Raw genomic sequence first — 17,316 nt, forward strand, 5'->3', positions numbered from 1 at the left:
ATTGGATGAACTTAACTACTTAAAGCTTTAATTTTTTTAGACATTGGAGAAATTAAGCTCCACTCTGCACTGATTTACATTAAAATGATCAGATGTTTTAGTCCATCAGTTCCACTGTGGGAAGACAGATCGACGTTGTGGGTCTGAAAGGATGTGTAACTGAAAGAAGCCTGACTGAGAAAAAGAAACAGCCAAAGAATGATAAAATCGGCAAATCATAGAAGGTGCTGGTGTCCTCAGAACAGCGCTTCAGACCTCAACATCACTGAGTGTGTTTGGGATTAATTGGATGGTGAGAAGCAGAAAATGCAAAACCAGCTTCTAAGACTGAACTTTGGAGGTGTGAAAGAATATCCCTGCAGATTTCTTAGAAAACTGAAAGCAAATCTCCAAAAAAAAAAAGAATGAAATGCTGGGAAATGAGCAATGAGCACTTAATGACCATTTTTATTGAAATACCATAGTACTAACTGTAAGTCATGCTTCATGACATTATTATTATTATTATTATTATTATTATTACCACCAATCTATGATGTTATAATTTTGAGTAAAAGCTTATTTGTTCATTGGCTCACATTTAATCATACCCAGGAATACAGAAGTCATCATTTTAATATTGTGCAATATGTGAAATTTTTCTTTGTAATGCCACAAACTTGGAAACTTGGCAAAGCTTTTTTTTAATGTAATTATGGCATATAGCCTGTGCAGTAATGCTGTTCTGCTAATTAGTAAAGAGTGAGATAATAGAAATGTTAAAGGTTGTAAATGTTAAGAGTTGAAATACATACAGTGCTACTAATTTTGATGTATTTGCAATTTAAACTGACCTTGATGTAGAATCAAAGCTCATAGTTCAAAGCTATTCATTAATCTTTTCATGTTGTGCTTGCGGCCTGGCACGGAAATGGAAAGGAACAAGCTGTTTGGATTCTTCTGACAAGAGCAATAGTCATTTAATTTGTCTGACTTAACTAATGAAATCAAATCCTCGGGAATATTGTAGAAATGTTTCAGCAAAATGCATAACTGCGTTTTATCATTTAAAAAAAGTAAATGTTTTTCTTAATAGGGATGAACAGTTGGTTTTACTGAATTCTGTGTTGGTTGATTTAGTGGGACTTCATTGGGATACTGTAACTGACTTGAATCCCTTTTTTTCTGCTGTGGCAGTTTCATATTCTTGTTTTCTTCACATTGTCTAGGGGGCTGAGCAGCTCCAGACCAGTATGGCAGCATACAGCGGGCTTTCGTTTGAAGAGGTGGTGCAGGAGCTGATCAAGCAGAAGGAGGTGGTGAGGAAGAAGGATGCCCACATCCGCGAGCTGGAGGACTACATTGACAACCTGCTGGTGAGAGTGATGGAGGAGACACCCAGCATCCTGAGGACGCCGTATGAGCCCAAGAGGAAAGCAGGCAAAATCTCCAAGAAGTAGAGGTGAACTTCATCGTATCGTCAGAGTGGTACATCTGATGTTTGAACCAGAAACGTAAGCAATGAACAAAAGGACTGAAATGAGCAATTCTGGTTACAGGCAACCTTGCTAGTTTACATGTGTGACACCTTCACTTAAAATTGGTTACAGAATGACGGATTAAGGACTGTATGGATTTGTCATTGCCAAACATTCTTTTTAAAGGTAGGTTTGGGCACAGGCTGACTAATAGCCTTTTCTGTCAATATATACACTGATATTTGTGCTCGCATACCTGTTCAGTTTGTGGTAAGCTGTAGAGGAAAAAAAAACTTTGCGCAAGGGGACCGAAGTCGTGATCCGAAAACAGACTGTGTTGAGTTGACATTGCTGTCCTAGGCACAGCAACAATAATGATGAGCAAATATTTTAACCATTTGAATTGACGGTTTATTTTATAATGCACTTCAGTTTATCACCACACACATACTCAGTATTGTTGCTATCAGAGTTCAGCCACATGTTCAGCTTTTGTGGTTATGTGGCAACCATATCATGGGCACCTGCCTGTCTGTGTGGGTGCTCAGTTGTTACTGAGTACGATTAATGTCTGTTGTGTTTACTGGATATCTTAGGAACGGAGGAAGAAAAGTGCAGTTTACTGTGACCCCATGGCCATGAGCTGTTTGATAACAGGGTATCTACACTCACCCCCTGCAGAAGTGTGTTTACACTGTGCCGTGAGACTAAAGAGTGAAACTGGAACTCAGTCATCATCTACCATCATGGACTCCATTCTTAGGTAACTGAATGTTGCCACACTGCTTTCAATGTTTCATGAGTTACGGAACATTTTATCACTACTGTCGCTTATTTCTAATAGTGATCAGTTGAACTGGTACTGGAATCTGTTGGTGTGGTTTGATATATTTTGGGGAGAGGGTACTTGCAAATTGGTACTTATAGTGCTGTGGAAAAGTATTTGCCCTCACCCGATCTGTTCTATTTTTTGCATATTTATCACATTTGAATGTTTTGATCATCAAACTGTTTTTTTTTTAATATTAGACAAAGATAACCCAAGTAAACATCAAATGTTTTTTTTTTTTATTGATGATTTTATTTATGGAAGGAAAAGTGCTTTTCAGCCCTATCTGGCCCTGTGTGAAAGAGTAGTTTCTTCCTTGGCTATTAAATCAACCATTTACCCAAATTCAGTTGACTGTTGGGACAGTTTCACTTGCGTCACCCAGGCATGATTGCTACCAGGCCTGTTGAATCTAAACATGATTTAAATAGAGCTTGTCTGGCAATGTGAAGTAGGTTAGAAGGTCTTAAAAAGCAGCACATGATGTTGTGTTCTAAAGAGATACAAATACAAATGCAAAACAAAGTCATTGAATTCTACCAGACTGAAAAGGGTTACAAAGCCATTGTTAAGGCTCTGGGACTCCAGTGACCCACAGTGAGAGCCATTATCCACAAATGGAGAAAACTTGGTAACAGTGGTGAAATTTTACCACTGGAGGTGACCAAAGAACCCAGACAAACCTCTAAATCCTGCAGGCCTCACTTTCCTCAGTTAAAGACAGTGTACATGATTCCACAATAAGAAAGCTACTGGACAAAAATGGCATCCATGGGACCACTGCTGACCAAAGAAAAGGCAAAGCCTAGCTCACATTTGCCAAAAAATATCTAGATGACCCCCAAGACTATGGGATAAGATGATGAGTCAAAGGTGGAACTTTTTGGAAGACATGGGTTCCATTACATCTGGCATAGCTAACACTGCATACCACCATAAGAACATCATTCCACCAGTCAAACATGGTGGTGGTAGTGTGATGGTCTGGGGCTGGATGTCTTGTCATAATTGATTCAACCATGAATTCTGCTCTGTCAGAAAATCCTGAAGGAGAATGTCCGCCTGGCAGTTTGGAACCTAAAGCTCAAGCACAGTTGGGTTTATGCAGTAGGACAATGATCCAAGCAAGTCCACCTCTGAATGTCTCAAAAGAAAAAGTAAGGTTGTAGAGTGACCGTGTCAATGTCTTGACATGAATCCCCTTAAGATGCTGTGGCAAGACCTTAAACAGATAGTTCATGCTTGAAAACCATCCAGTATAGCCAAATTAAAACTATTCTGTAAAGAATAGTGGGCCAGAATTGCTCCATAGTAATGTTAAAGACTCATTGGACATTATCGCAAACGTTAGTTAGTTACTTTATCACATAGGTGATATAGATCTGGAGTAAATTTTTATCCTCAGTAAATGGAATGACAGTTTAAAAGCTGGATTTTGTGTTTACTTGCATGGTCTTTATCTTATATTAAAATTAGTTGGATGGTCTGAAACATTTAGAAGTGACAAATTAGAAAAAATAGGAGAAATCGGGTGAGCGGCAAATACTTTTTGACAGCACTGTACTAGGGGTGCACCAATATTGAATGTCTGGGCTGATGATGATAACTGATGATTAACACTTTGTTGTGACGGATATCGTTGCTGATAACGGATACGTTTGATGATGATAACTTACTTTTGCAAAGCTAAATCAGATCTGACAGTTGTTGCAAACAATTGTTGCTCATATTTCACATTTATTAAGCAAACATTCTTCTCCAGAGCTGCTTACAAACTTCTGTTTTCAAAACAATGGAAGTTGTCAGAGTACGGAAAACATTACAACACAGTTTTATATCCTTAGTTGTCAGAGAGTAAGATGGACGAAATCTACTTTTAGTGTAATCTAAAAGTACTTTTTGACTAGACTACTGACTCCTGTTGCTTTGGTATCTGGTTGGGCAAGATGGGCCTCTCCTCACTCACACGTCAGAGGATCCCCACACCATGATTCATTCTTATATTTATGTCTTGAACATATAGACAAGACACTACACACTTTATATCAGAAATTATATAATTAATGGCGGGGAGAAGAACTGTCTGGCATTCGGGATGGAGCGATGATAGACCGACTTTGGAGCCAGAGAGAACACTGACGTTCGGACTTTCTGAAAAGTTGCCCTGCTTCCAATTCTGCAGTGCTCACATGCTCTGCTGGGGTGAGTGGAATATTAGGTAAATTTATTTTTTCACCAAATCGCTCCCTTTAGGTGCGGCTGTTGTGTTGTTCGGTGTATTTTGATGCTTTTGTATAGTTAGTGATGTTACCACGCAGGCATACTGAACGAATTAAACATCATTCCAGTCATTGTGGGTTAGCTCACACACACACCGACCTCATTCGATTTTGTGGAAAAATTAGATAAACACCTTATCGAGCATTTATGAATGCCACCGCTGCTGTAATGTTTTCCCTGCTTTGATGAAAAGGGTCTATTGAAACTTCAGTTTTCCATGTATGAGGCAGGCATTATTGGGTACTGTTTAAATGAGTTTTTTTAAATAAAAAAAAGGTAATTCACTAGTAATTACACATGTGAAACTAAGTGTACAAGTTTTGTTATTGGTTGTAATTATCAGCCATCATTCTGATATCGAACTGATAATAATAATAATTGATGTTTCCCATTTATCCGGGAATAATGTATTGGCCATTGATATATAGTGCACCCCTGGTATTTACGTGTTGAAATGTACATGTTGATGCACTGGACTGGTTCACAGTTACACTACTGAGTATTTAATTCTAGTCGTATTGAGGAGTTGAATCGAACAAAAAAGCAGTTCATGCTCAGTTTCCAAAGATCTGATTCTGAATGTTTCTCAGCTAAACCTAAACCTGCTGGGTCTTGGTGTCGTCAGCACTAAGAAGTGATTTGCACTAATGGCCAGATCTAAGAGAACTCATGTTATGTGAATATAACAAAAGTAATACAGAATCAGTTTTTAATCTTAGGGATTATCAATATTTGCACCACCAACTCTTGCACCACCTCTTCTGTTTTCTCCTCCTCTCATTACATATTCTGTTTGTTACTCTTTGTAATTGAAAATCAAATTGAACGGTTTTAAAAATGATTTAATCTGCTTATTTTCTCTTTGTTGACCTGATGTATTGTGTGAATTTTATTTATATCCTTCGGAAACTAAACATAACATCTGGCAAATGTACTCATACTTTTCCGCTGAAAACTTATATTAGCTAATGGTTATTTGGAGCAAATACATTTCATTAGCCTAATTCTATGTCTTATTATTCATTACAGTATACATGGTTAAGTGCAATGTAGGCTAAGGCATTGGCAAACGGTACTTTTAAGTTTGGTTAGAACAAAAACCTTGTTTACAGATTGTTTTATAGAATACTACTGGAGTTAAAGGTTTGATATTACTGTTTCTACCTTTGATCAGATTAATACAGAAGTTCTAATATTACATGTTAAGACAAGGTCTTTATAACCTAGAAGCCGTTAACTGTGGGAGATAAACCACCATCTCATGAACTGTCACTGACTGTGGCTGCCTTTTTAAAAACACCTGGATATGTAAGGTTTTTTATAAAAAACCCAGCCATTTGCTATTATTCCAGCTTCCTAATTGGATTGCTTGGCCAAAGTGCATGACTAAGACTATGCACAATGAACATCTTTGCACAAAACATTGAACAAAAATGTCTGTCAAGCTAAAGGAAGTCACAGTGTCTAACATGCTATTTTAATGCGGAGAAGAACCTACTTTTTAAAGCACTTCTCCTTCGTCTGGGTGACTCACTTAGACTCATTGCTGTCTTGTGCCAACATCAGTCTGCAGGTGGGCACGTACACAGTATAATTTTCCAGCTGTTTGCTAGCTAAGAAAAGCATCAACCAACCACGCAGTCATTTATTGTTAACTATAAACACATTCCTGACACTAGGTATTGCAATAGGTGTTTCAGGTCAGAGATTATTTTAGCCTCTTCTATGCTGATTTGCCCGTTAGCCTAATAGATGATGTGTTGTGTAGAGATGGGCGAGATGGCAAAATCTATAGGATTGCATGCAAAAGTTTGGGCACACTTTTAATAGTCAAATTACGTTTTGTTGATATTTTTTTTTTAAGTGACATAAGTACACATATTGTACTGAGATTTGCAGAGTTCTGTAAAGTTATTGTTTATTTGCTGAATTTAACATAAAAAAATTGAACATAAAATGTGGCCTGTGCAAAAGTTATGGCACAATTTGTTTTTGTATTTTTTTATTTTTTTTAAGATATAAATAAATGGAAATTGTGTAGTATGTGTAAAAAGTGTGCAGACAAATGGCAAATCTGATCTTATTTTCTTATTTTTTATTTAAAATCAACAAAATATGTAATTTGACCAGGGGTATTTAAAAAAAAAAAAAACAAGACAAAAAAAAGACATTTTCATGAAAAATGTATCACTATATTTAGGTTTTCTGAGGCTAGCAAGCAAGTTGGAATGGTCAAAATGCAAAACAGCACCAAGCACTTAGTTCCAATTTACAAAGGAAAAGTTACTGCAACACCTGTTACAGGCTTATAGGTACTGACAGTAGCCATACTGTGCTCAGAAAAGCATAGCATCGCATAAATGATCATAATAATGAGAACATATAGTTACATCGCTCTAATCTCATCAACAGCAACTTTTGAGTTACTTCCAAGGCAATGGTCTTTATTATAATTGTCTAATTCCTGCATCGTACCTGTGATCATTCAGGTACGATGCAGGAATTAGACTCGGAAACAGTGGTCCTAACTGTTTAACAAGCCGTGCTGTTTCCTGCAGTGTTCGGTGTAGAGTCTACAAACTAAAGTATTGCAGATGAACTGTGAACCTGACTGTACTTATGATCAGCTGCTTGTCATTGAGTTCCAACATCCTTAGTGAAGTAGATTGTAGCTTATTTTAGTATATTGTAATAGTTTTGACCACTAAAGATGTGATCAAATTTGGTAATAGTTAATTTCCCAAAAATATCCACAAAAACAAAAGGTGTAATTGTTATCTGTCTTCTTGGGCAGGGGAGCAAAAGTTTTGTTGACCTAAGTAGGAAGTAAACAATAAAAAAATAAATAAATACATTTGGGGAAATCCTCTAAGTAGCTTAGTTAGCAGATACCACTTTAGTTTATTCAGTGGAAACTATGACGCCCTAATTTCTATCAAAGTGACAAACTTGACCATGAGGGCGGGATATTCAATGCTGAAAAGACTCCTATTCGTCAATTATTTGCATGAAAAAAATAATTGACAAAAAGATTAAGTGATTTTATATATTGGTGTATACTAATCCATTTTGAATGTTCTATTAAATGAAAGGTGATATAGTCACATATACACAAAAAGTATATCTGCAAATAGCAACCCAGACGACTAGTGAAGTTCTGCTCAGAAATTTGGAGTCGTTGGTCATTAATAGTTTGTGAAATTTTATTCATCTTCAGCTTGTACAGTGTAGCTGCTGATAATACAAAATATGACCCCAATATTGTTGAGTATTTGGGGAAAGTTGTGAAATTATCAGAACTTTCTACTGTTCTGCTCCTCATTAATTTGAGTAGTAATGGTCATTTTAATATTATTAAACTATTGAATAAAGTGGGGATTCCAGACTTGTGAGAGGTAGTGTAAGTAGTCTGAACACTGTGCTGGTTTGCTGTTAATGCAGCCACAAAAAATGGATTTGAGAGTCACTGTACGGTTGTATTTGTCACTTATCCAGAGTGCTTAAGGAGATCTTTAGGAGGTCTTTACTTCCATGCGACTGAAGTTTTGCACAGTGCATTAGTGCCACCCACAGTGTTACACATTGTGCGAATGCTTTTGAGTTTGCATGGATATCATATGTACAAAATATGAGGAAAAAAAAAACGTATTTTGATATGTGCGACCAAAAGGTTCGATAGATAGACGAAGCAGTACTTCCGCAGTGTTTATATAAGACATTGGCTCATGTGTTTTTTTTTTGTTTTGTTTTTTTTTTATTTAATAAATGCTGTCAAGTGCTGCTGGGCCAAGTCATTCATGCTAATTTGAGATGTAAATGAGTGAATTGGCTTTTTCAGCTGCTGTCCTTTGTTTATTTTGACAAAAGTCGTCTTCGTCGTGTTATGTTGTTCATCTGTGTAGAAAACTTCTCTTGATTACGATCAATTCTATGTAACATCCTTGCACAGTGAACTCTTTGAATGCTTCACAGCTATCAAATGACTTTCCAGTGTTTTACTCCATTTACTATGCATCTCAGTTCAGAGCTGTTTTTGTGTTCTACTCTGAATGTATTTCAACCAATCAGCAATGTCTGTAATCACAAATGCAGGCGCATGTACTTGACCAGTGTCTTAACAGCTCCCTGCGTGTGTCCAGTATATTGAAAATGAACTGTCCTGTTTCATCACTTCACAAACTGTGAAAGACCATCATTACATTTGATCTTACAGTGACCTTTATGCTTTTGCTCTTATAGAAAACCATTTCAAGCACATGCATTGGGAAGGTATGTCAGTTATGACCATTGCTGTGTCACCAGTGTGTAGAAGGAAAGAAAACGTGCAAAGAAACCACTAAGATTAGCATTTTAAAAGCAACCCCTTGCTAACGGTTTGCAGTCTCATTGATTGTCATAGATGGCTAAGTCAAAACTAAATTGAACCCTCCATGCTTGTCTCTTTTTCTCTCTCAATCACGTGTCAGCTTGTTTTGTTTGCTGAAATGCAGTAACCGCTCTAATTAACTCCCCCACTTGGGCTTTTGATGGTGACTGATGCCAAGTTAAAATGTAATTAAGTCTCCATTCTTGAATTGAACGTTCCATGCTCAGAATTTCTGACTTGCAGTCTTTGCTTCTTGGTAACACCAGTGCTTCCTTCTTCTGTATTTCGCAAATACAAACATTCCCTTTTCACCATGTCATTTATCGGAAAAGTCACGTTTTTATTGTGACAGCTGTGGCTATATCTAAATTCTTTATGCTACAAGAACAAATTGCATCACCAGAACGCATGACTTTTACTCATGTTTGCACAGTGCATTTGATGTATGATGATGAAAACACTGCCTACAATTGTTTCTTGGCTCAACTACTTAGAAAGTTCACCCATTCACCCATAATTTGTCTCAAATTAAGTGAAATTCACTTCCATGAGTTTCAATGTAAGGTTAATTGAAGAACGTTTTATTATATACATAACCACAGAAAATCAAAAATGTTTGATATTGTGTAAATGGATACCAAAAATCGCCTAGTTGCAGTTTGATTTTTTTCATTGCCTTATGTTTCATAGTTCTTTTTTATATATATGTCAGCAGCTACTGTCTTGTAAAGCCACAAAATCCTCTGATGCTGTGATTACACCTTATTATGGTCATCATTGAAATAATATTCAGACTATTATTTCTTATTAATTAAAAGAAGTTGCAATGTGAATGTGATGAAAGATCCTTTTAAAGTACGATTGTCGAACACTTGAGCTGTTGTGTGTCACACTACTTGCAAAGAAATCCTCAGATTTTGGTTGTTGGCACGTACTAATTTTCACCGAGCTTGTAACCAGACTTTTCCTATTGACCCACTTTTCTGTAGTTTCCCCAAATAGAAGACTTAGGAAAATGCATACAGCAAAAGTACCTTTTATAATATATTTGTATTTATTTATGATTGACCCCCATTTTGAATTCTTTCTGTCTCTCTCTGTCTATATTCTCGGCATGCGGCATGGGCTAAAAAAAAAAAAATGTAAGGAGGGAGTGATGACTTGCGCTGCCTCCTTGGACTACCATGTGGAAGGCACATGATTGTACTGTCCTTTTCAATAAACACCCTGTACTTCTTAAAGCACATGTAACAGCCTCTTTATTGAATATACATTTATGTCTTGAGATGATAATGATTTCATTAACCTTTGTAACCTGCAAAGCCACGTGGTCGATTCTGAGCTGCATTGTGTATTTTATCCTCAATAAGATATTATATCACTCTTAAAAGTAAGATGAATAAACAAGCTGTCTAGAGTGATGCCACAGAAGAACCACTTTTGGTTCCCTAAAGTGATGTTCCTCAAACCGTGCTTAAGGACCCTAAAGATATTCCACTTTTTTTGCTCCAATCCAACTCACAACACCGAGCAAAAATACAGTGAGCCAGAGATAGATAGATAGATAGATAGATAGAGAGAGAGAGAGAGAGAGAGAGAGAGAGCACCCTAAAGAACTTTTCAAGCAATGTTTCTTTAAAGAGAGATGAATGTGGAGCACTTTTCAAGTTTAAGGAACCTCCAAGAAGACACATAAAGAACACAGCTTCCCCTTAGGCCTTTAACTGTATGTTCAAGCCAAAAACTATTCAGGAGTGTATTCCTGTCTTCAAAAAAATAATAATAATTTCCTGTGTTGTGTAAGAATTGAGCTAAACTATGCATTTGTTTTGCCACACTATGGATGGATGGATGGATGGATGGATGGAGCAGTAATGAATGTGGAGGAAGGCGCAGGTAACAGCAAATAGTGACAGTGCTGAATAAATATATAAATAAATATGACATCTGATATAAATAGAACCTGATTCTGATTCTGCAGGAGTGCAATATGTACAGTAAGGTGTCCGTATGTGCAGATAAAATAAACCTATGATTTAACAGAGTTTAATACTATGCAAAGCAGGTATAAACAAAACGCACACGTTTGCAGTGTGTAAGACATTCAAGTAACACCACTCTTGCATGTTGCTCGTCACCACCTGTTTAGCCATATGTAAGCAGGGTTGTGAAGTAAATAAGTTGTCAGCCTCTCAGTTTAAACAAAACTGGGTTCTTACTTCATACACTTGCTTGTCCTTTTAAGCCGTCAAATTACAACACAACATTATTTACTAATTTGGTACTAAAAACAGAATCAGTTGTTGCGAGGCAGAAATAGTTGTGTATACTGAGTATTTTACAATGATTTTGAGACTCTGATCAGATTATAGCACAAGCTATAATTTATATCAACATCTGAATGGGTTTTTTAGATAATAGCTTTATTTTAGTGTCCTTTTTAATCTCTCAGTGTTGGCTGTGCCAAAACATCAGTAATATGAAGATGAAACAGGTTCCTCTCAGCCTGAGAGTTTTTAGTCAGGGTTTAAGCCATTAGCCATGCAGAGAAAGCCTCCCAGATGCCGTTTCTTTCAGTGAGATGATTGTTTGGAAGAAATTCCCATGCTTTCCCTCACAAAAACGATTGGTGTCTTTAGCGACAAGGTGGCTTGTTAAAGTCCCCACCTCATTTGCTTATGTGAACCGGGAGTGTGTGCGAGCAAGCGACGAAACAAGCACCATTCTTCTTGTTTACCGTCTCCGCCTTTTGAGGGCCCGTATCATTACACCACGTTTCAAAAAGCTGGACTCTCCTTGGACCGTCCCGGGCCCTCGGAGATTGACGCTCTGTCTCTCTCTCTCAGGCAGCTGTCTGGATGAAAAGGCGGCTGCAGGTTTCCTCTCTGAATGAAGAACAGATTAACAGAGTTGGCCATTGATAGGCAAACCAAACCTCAGAGTCTTCAATAGCTACTCCAGTCCGGCTGTAGAAAGCTCGAAACAATTGCACCCGCGTGAGATACGTCCTTTCTTTTCATAGAGATGAAGTCGTCTTTGTTCTTGAGGGTGGATTAAGAAATTGTCCAGCACCTAATTGGGCAGCCTTCTTGTAAAGCTCTTATGTGATACATTGGAAAACACTGAAATGAAGTTAAAGAGGCTTTTATTTTCAGAAAGTGGGTGAAATGGTATTATGAAAGGGAATGATTTTGGTGGAACGAGTGCTCTGGTTGGACTTTGGTTGGGTGATGTTGGGTGCTCAACATTGCATGGAATGCCTGGTTGTTTGTGTCTAGTTGGTGGTACATGCCCTCCATTGGTGGGTTTAAGAGGCAGGTATCTGCCGTACTGGATGAAATGGATGATAACAACCCTCAGTTCTAAAAATGTTGGGACGGTATGTGAAATGCTAATGAAATGTAGTTGAAGTAGTTATTTGTAAATCCTGTTTAACCTGTATTTAATTGGGGGGAAGAAATCCCCATAAAAACACAATATTTAATGTTTTACCTTATGATGTTATACCTTATTTCATATTTACCCTGGTTTTTTGTAAATGTTCACTCATTCCAAGTTTGATGCCTGCAACAAGTTCTGAAAAAGTTGTGACAGAATCATGCATACAACTGTGTTACATCACCTTTTGCCATATTTCCATTATAAAAGTTTTCAGCTGTGCAAAACTGTGGATATTCATTGTTGTGTTTTGCATTTGAAAATTTTTCACGTTTACCCTCTCTGGGCCTCTTTCCCCATTTTTTTCTAAAATGTGTTCTTGAGAAAGCTCCTAATAGTCTAAGTCCGATGTCATGGTGTGCTCTTAAACTGTGGATCTGTTCACACCTTTGTGCTCTTGAGTGTGTGTAGATTCTCTTCTTTCCCAAGAACAAATCCCAAATAAAACATTAGTGAATGTCAAAATCGTTGAAAGTTGCATAAATAAAAGGAGAAGTTTCTTAACAGCAGTTGGTGAACAAGGTCCTCTGATTACACACCCAATCCAGCTGTTGACTCATGCAGAATGTGGCTTTGTCACTGTCATGTTGGAATGAACATCCCTGGCTATCCCTGACAATAGACAATAGCTGCGTTCCAAAGCCTGGGCTTCAGCCGAGGTAGTGCAGGTCCTTGGTAGGACTGTCCTATGAAGACTCCTCCTTAGTAGCCTATGGATCACACAAATGGAACCGTCCTAATGAGGCTGCGTGGTGACATCACCAGAAAGGTCCCGTCTCTTGCATTTGTGGCGCCCAACTTGTGAGGGAACTGGTGAGAGAAAATGTTGCCTGTTGCATTGCGTTTGTTGCTGTGGTAACTAAGCCGCCAACAACCTTATGTAGTACGATAAAATAGGTATAAACAAATACTTCTGATTAAAATATGATTTATGGATGATGTAAGATATATGAAAGAATTCTTTAATTGGTCAATCGTTTTACACTTTATTAGGTCATGAAGACGAATTCAAGGACATAAACAGCTCACATTTCAAAACAAGCTCTGCTCCAATGGCTTCATTCACCGCCATTTTCATGACGCTATATATTTTTTTCTCCTCTGCACATAGAACTGTGGGCAGCCGAAGGCATGGAACGATACATCTGTTGCGTACATAGTGTGCGTTTCTAGGCTGTGTACAAAAGGTTGTTCACTATACTAGGTAGCTAATCACTATTGTTGGAAGAAAATGGTAATTTACTTTTAATGTAAGTCAGTGGAACCAGACATTTTTACCTCGTATTTCTGGGTCATTTCTTTTAGTACATTCATTTCATTCATCATGAAATTTACACACAATGTAAACAGAATTTTCAAATTATGTCAAAAACTGAAAAATGACAAAAATGAAGGTTTTCCTCCAGCAGCGGCACAATGTTTCTCCAAAATGAGTTTAAATCTTTGTGTTAATGGTGTCTTCATAGATGTGCAAGTTACCCATACTATGACGCTTTAGAACTTTACACTGGTAATAATTTGGATTCTTTTCAAAGTCCATTAATAATCTGAAAGGCTGCCTCGTCAGACCACAGTACGTTTCCACGGTGCATGGGTCATGAACGTATGGCTTCCACTGTGTATATTACAGTCTTAACTTGCATTACTGAAAACGTTTTGTCAAAGTATTCCTGAGCCTGTGTGGCCATAGACCTTCACATGTGTTTTTCGGCCTTGCCATTTATGCACATTTCTCTGTATTTCTGGAATCGTTTGTTGAATTTGCTCATTGAGCAGCATTTGTTCTTAAACCATTGATACGTTTTTTTCACCTTCACTTTGCTCATAAAGTACTAGACACTTCTTGGATTCTTATTTGGTATCCTAGCATGATCATGTCACATTTTGAAAATAGTTTTGGAACATTTCTAGTCTTAAATTGCATGGTCCCAGCTTTTTTGGAATGTTGTGTTGGCATTAAATTGTAGAAGGAGGGTGTATTAATGACAAACGATTAAGTTGATAAGGTAAAATATAAAGCTGTTTTTTAATAGGGGTCAGATTGGATTTACCAGGAAAAGCTGTCTTTACTTGCATTTCACAATGTTCCAACCTTTCCCTTTTAGACCCTGGGATGTGAGTTTGAACATTCCTGCGTTGACCAGTCTTTGTAAAATCAATTTTTTTCTCATTAACATGAATAGTGCTTCATAAAAAAAAAGGTTATATGGCTGCATAAGAGGGAACTATTGTCATAGTTCAGTTAGTTTTCAGTGCTAAATATAGACTCTTCATGGTGAGAGGTGTGCTTAACAGTGAAGGGTGGAAGAAAGTCACTCATTTGTCAAGTATAGCTTTATAAGTGAGATGTATGTCTTTGCAGGCTTAATGATTTCTTAAAGTTTAGGACTTTCCCAGTAACCCCGTTGGTTGGAAGACCTTTCTTTTCCCCTGGAATCTTGAAAAAACGAGGCTGAACTATCAATAAAGACTCATTCACAGCCTTTAACACTGATTAAATGAATGTTCCACCTCATAGTCAGGTTGAAGATTGTTGGATGAAAATGTGGAGAGTGAACAGTGTAATGATTAGTGAGTTGAACATCCAATTAGTTGTACATTAATTATGTGTGAGAGGCCATGAAGTAGTGAAAAAAGTGGGTTTTGTTTACCTTTTCTGCTTTGTTGCACTTCCCCCATTGACCTGGAGAGCTGGTCAATTGAAAACTCTGGTCAAACTGGCAAGATGTTGCGTTTCTCAAGGGAATAACATGAGTTGCACTTTTTCACTTTTCATGAATTAGCAATGGCTGACGCCTTATTTGGACTTCGCCTGAGTTTTGTGTGTCATCCATTCCCTCGTGGCCTAATTGGAACACTTACAACACCTTTACACATTCATCAGAAGGTAATGTTTCCCCTCCTGTTGTGTCTACAGCATGGCGTGGGTCATTTTCTGACCACACAACCTTGGTCGCAGAATATCACTAAATAAATGATATTTGTTGGAACATGATCGTATGCTCAAATCGATGGCCAGCGGTCACGCGTGCCACTGGGGCAACATGGTGGGCGCGTGTTGGGACCTCCCATTTTAAATATGGATGGGCGTCGCAAAGGTGGAGGCATCGATGTCACCCAGCATGCGTCCATTGAAAAGAAAAGGCCTGCAGCAGCTGGAGGCTAACTTGTACAACTAGTAAAATTCACCAGGTGGACGAGCACAAATCCATAGGTGTGTCCACTGAACTTGACTGAGCACATACCAGATGTCAAGGTTAACCCTCGCATCGCCCTCTTCGCGATGCCTTAGGCAGACAGTAAATTAATCTGAGGAAGCACTTGGTTTATGGCGTGAAGCCTCACTCAGCCGGGTGTCAAATGAGCCTCTCAGTGCAGGAAAGACCACCCATCAGGCCCCATTGTGTGCGCCATTGTGCGCTTGATCGCTGCCACGCGTCCCAGATCAGGTGAACAAAGGCCAGATGACACCCTGAGGTGCTGAAACAGGAGCGACACAGTGCGAGAACCCACGCCACTTAATTGCAAAGGGGTTAAGGGTGCTTTACACATGTCAGAGGACCTAAGCAATAACTTGAGGTCATTTTTAAAAGAACAGACAGGTCAAGGCTACATTTGTTTCCGTACAGTTGAGTTTAAGTACATCTTTGGCTCCAGGAAGGATCTTGTGAAATCATAAACACAGAATTTCCCCATTTCCTGAAATGTAATCGATCAGCCACAACATGGTTTGTGTCTGAAGTTTGTTCCTTTAGCTTTGTGCTAGAGCTTAATGCTAATGTTGCTAAGAAGTAATGCAGTAAGCATTGTGCAAGCTGCCTAAATCATTATATGTTTGACCCAAACTGCATCAGTTTTAATAAGTAATCTGTGTTCGCTAAAAAACAAAAGTATGACAAAAGTATGGACAGAATTCAAGGTTCCAGGTGGTTGCTACTGCTGTATTCAGCTTATGACATACTTCTGTTCATTTTAGATAATATACAGAGAGCATATAAGGGTTATTGCATACTAACTAACCTGGGTTCTGTCCGGTCACCTCATGGATTTCTATAAAAACAAAAAATCTAGCAAAAACTAGTTTTACTCATGCAACCATGCAAAATTTCAAAGCTGTGCTCCAGTTTTAGTTATGAATTAAAAATGTGCCTCATTATGTTCTAATCTGCAGCCAAAACACTCTAGCTGTTTACAGAATGACTGATCTGAGCTTAACTACAACATAAAGGCCAATATTTCACTTTAAATCATGTTTTCATATTTAGAAATTCACACAACTGATCATTTATTGGAAATTGTGCTGTTTGTCGGATTGTGCAGTATTTAGTTGTTCATATGTAGCCTTTTGTTCAGTTATTAAAATTACTTTTGAATATTAATTTTAAAAAATGTTTTTTTTTCTTCACAATTAAACATTCATTTTAAAAGCCTTTTGCTAATTCTATGTCCTATTTTTTTTCCTAAGTAAAACAGTTATATATCATTAACATGTAAAAAATTACAAATGTGCTCTTTCATGGTTTAATATATTTATAAACACATGATATTTTTGACCAAGACAAACAATAAAAATGAACAATAAAACTGTAAAGAGCAGAAAACCGTTCTCAAAACAATATTTTGAATGTTGCTGAAAGTTTGTATCCTCTTTTAGAGGTTATGAAATATTTCATATGTAATATTGCACAGTTTGACAAACAGTATATATTTCCAATAAATGATATGTGCGGTAAACCAGTTGAATTAAAGTAAACTCTTAATCTTTAAGTTATGTTCATACTCCGTTAATATTCCAGCTCAGTTCAGTCATTGTGGAAGCAGTTGAACTTGATGGGCGTCATTCAGCAAAATCGTTTTTCTTAAAGTTGTTATTGACAAAGATCCTTTTGTGCTCTTGAGGTTGTAGATTCTGTTCTTACCTAAAAACAAACCCAAATAAGAAAACA

At 37.6% G+C, this 17,316-nt stretch overlaps 1 protein-coding gene across 4 annotated transcripts in view; it reads left to right on the forward strand.

Annotated features, from left to right (window-relative positions):
- Positions 1-10,178, forward strand: part of LOC108426163 (rab11 family-interacting protein 2) — a 31,736-nt gene extending 21,558 nt beyond the window's left edge. For 2 of the 4 annotated variants that reach the window (XM_017695474.2, XM_017695473.2), the window contains exon 6: positions 1,209-10,178. In XM_017695474.2, the coding sequence (XP_017550963.1) occupies positions 1,209-1,439 (231 nt within the window). In that variant the 3' untranslated portion in view covers positions 1,440-10,178. The remainder of the gene's footprint in view (positions 1-1,208) is intronic. The other 2 variants (XR_001857752.2, XM_017695475.2) reach the window with 2 other exon arrangements.
- Positions 10,179-17,316: the final 7,138 nt, after the last annotated feature.

Source organism: Pygocentrus nattereri, chromosome 5 (assembly GCF_015220715.1).
Source record: "Pygocentrus nattereri isolate fPygNat1 chromosome 5, fPygNat1.pri, whole genome shotgun sequence".
NCBI classification, from domain to species: domain Eukaryota; kingdom Metazoa; phylum Chordata; class Actinopteri; order Characiformes; family Serrasalmidae; genus Pygocentrus; species Pygocentrus nattereri.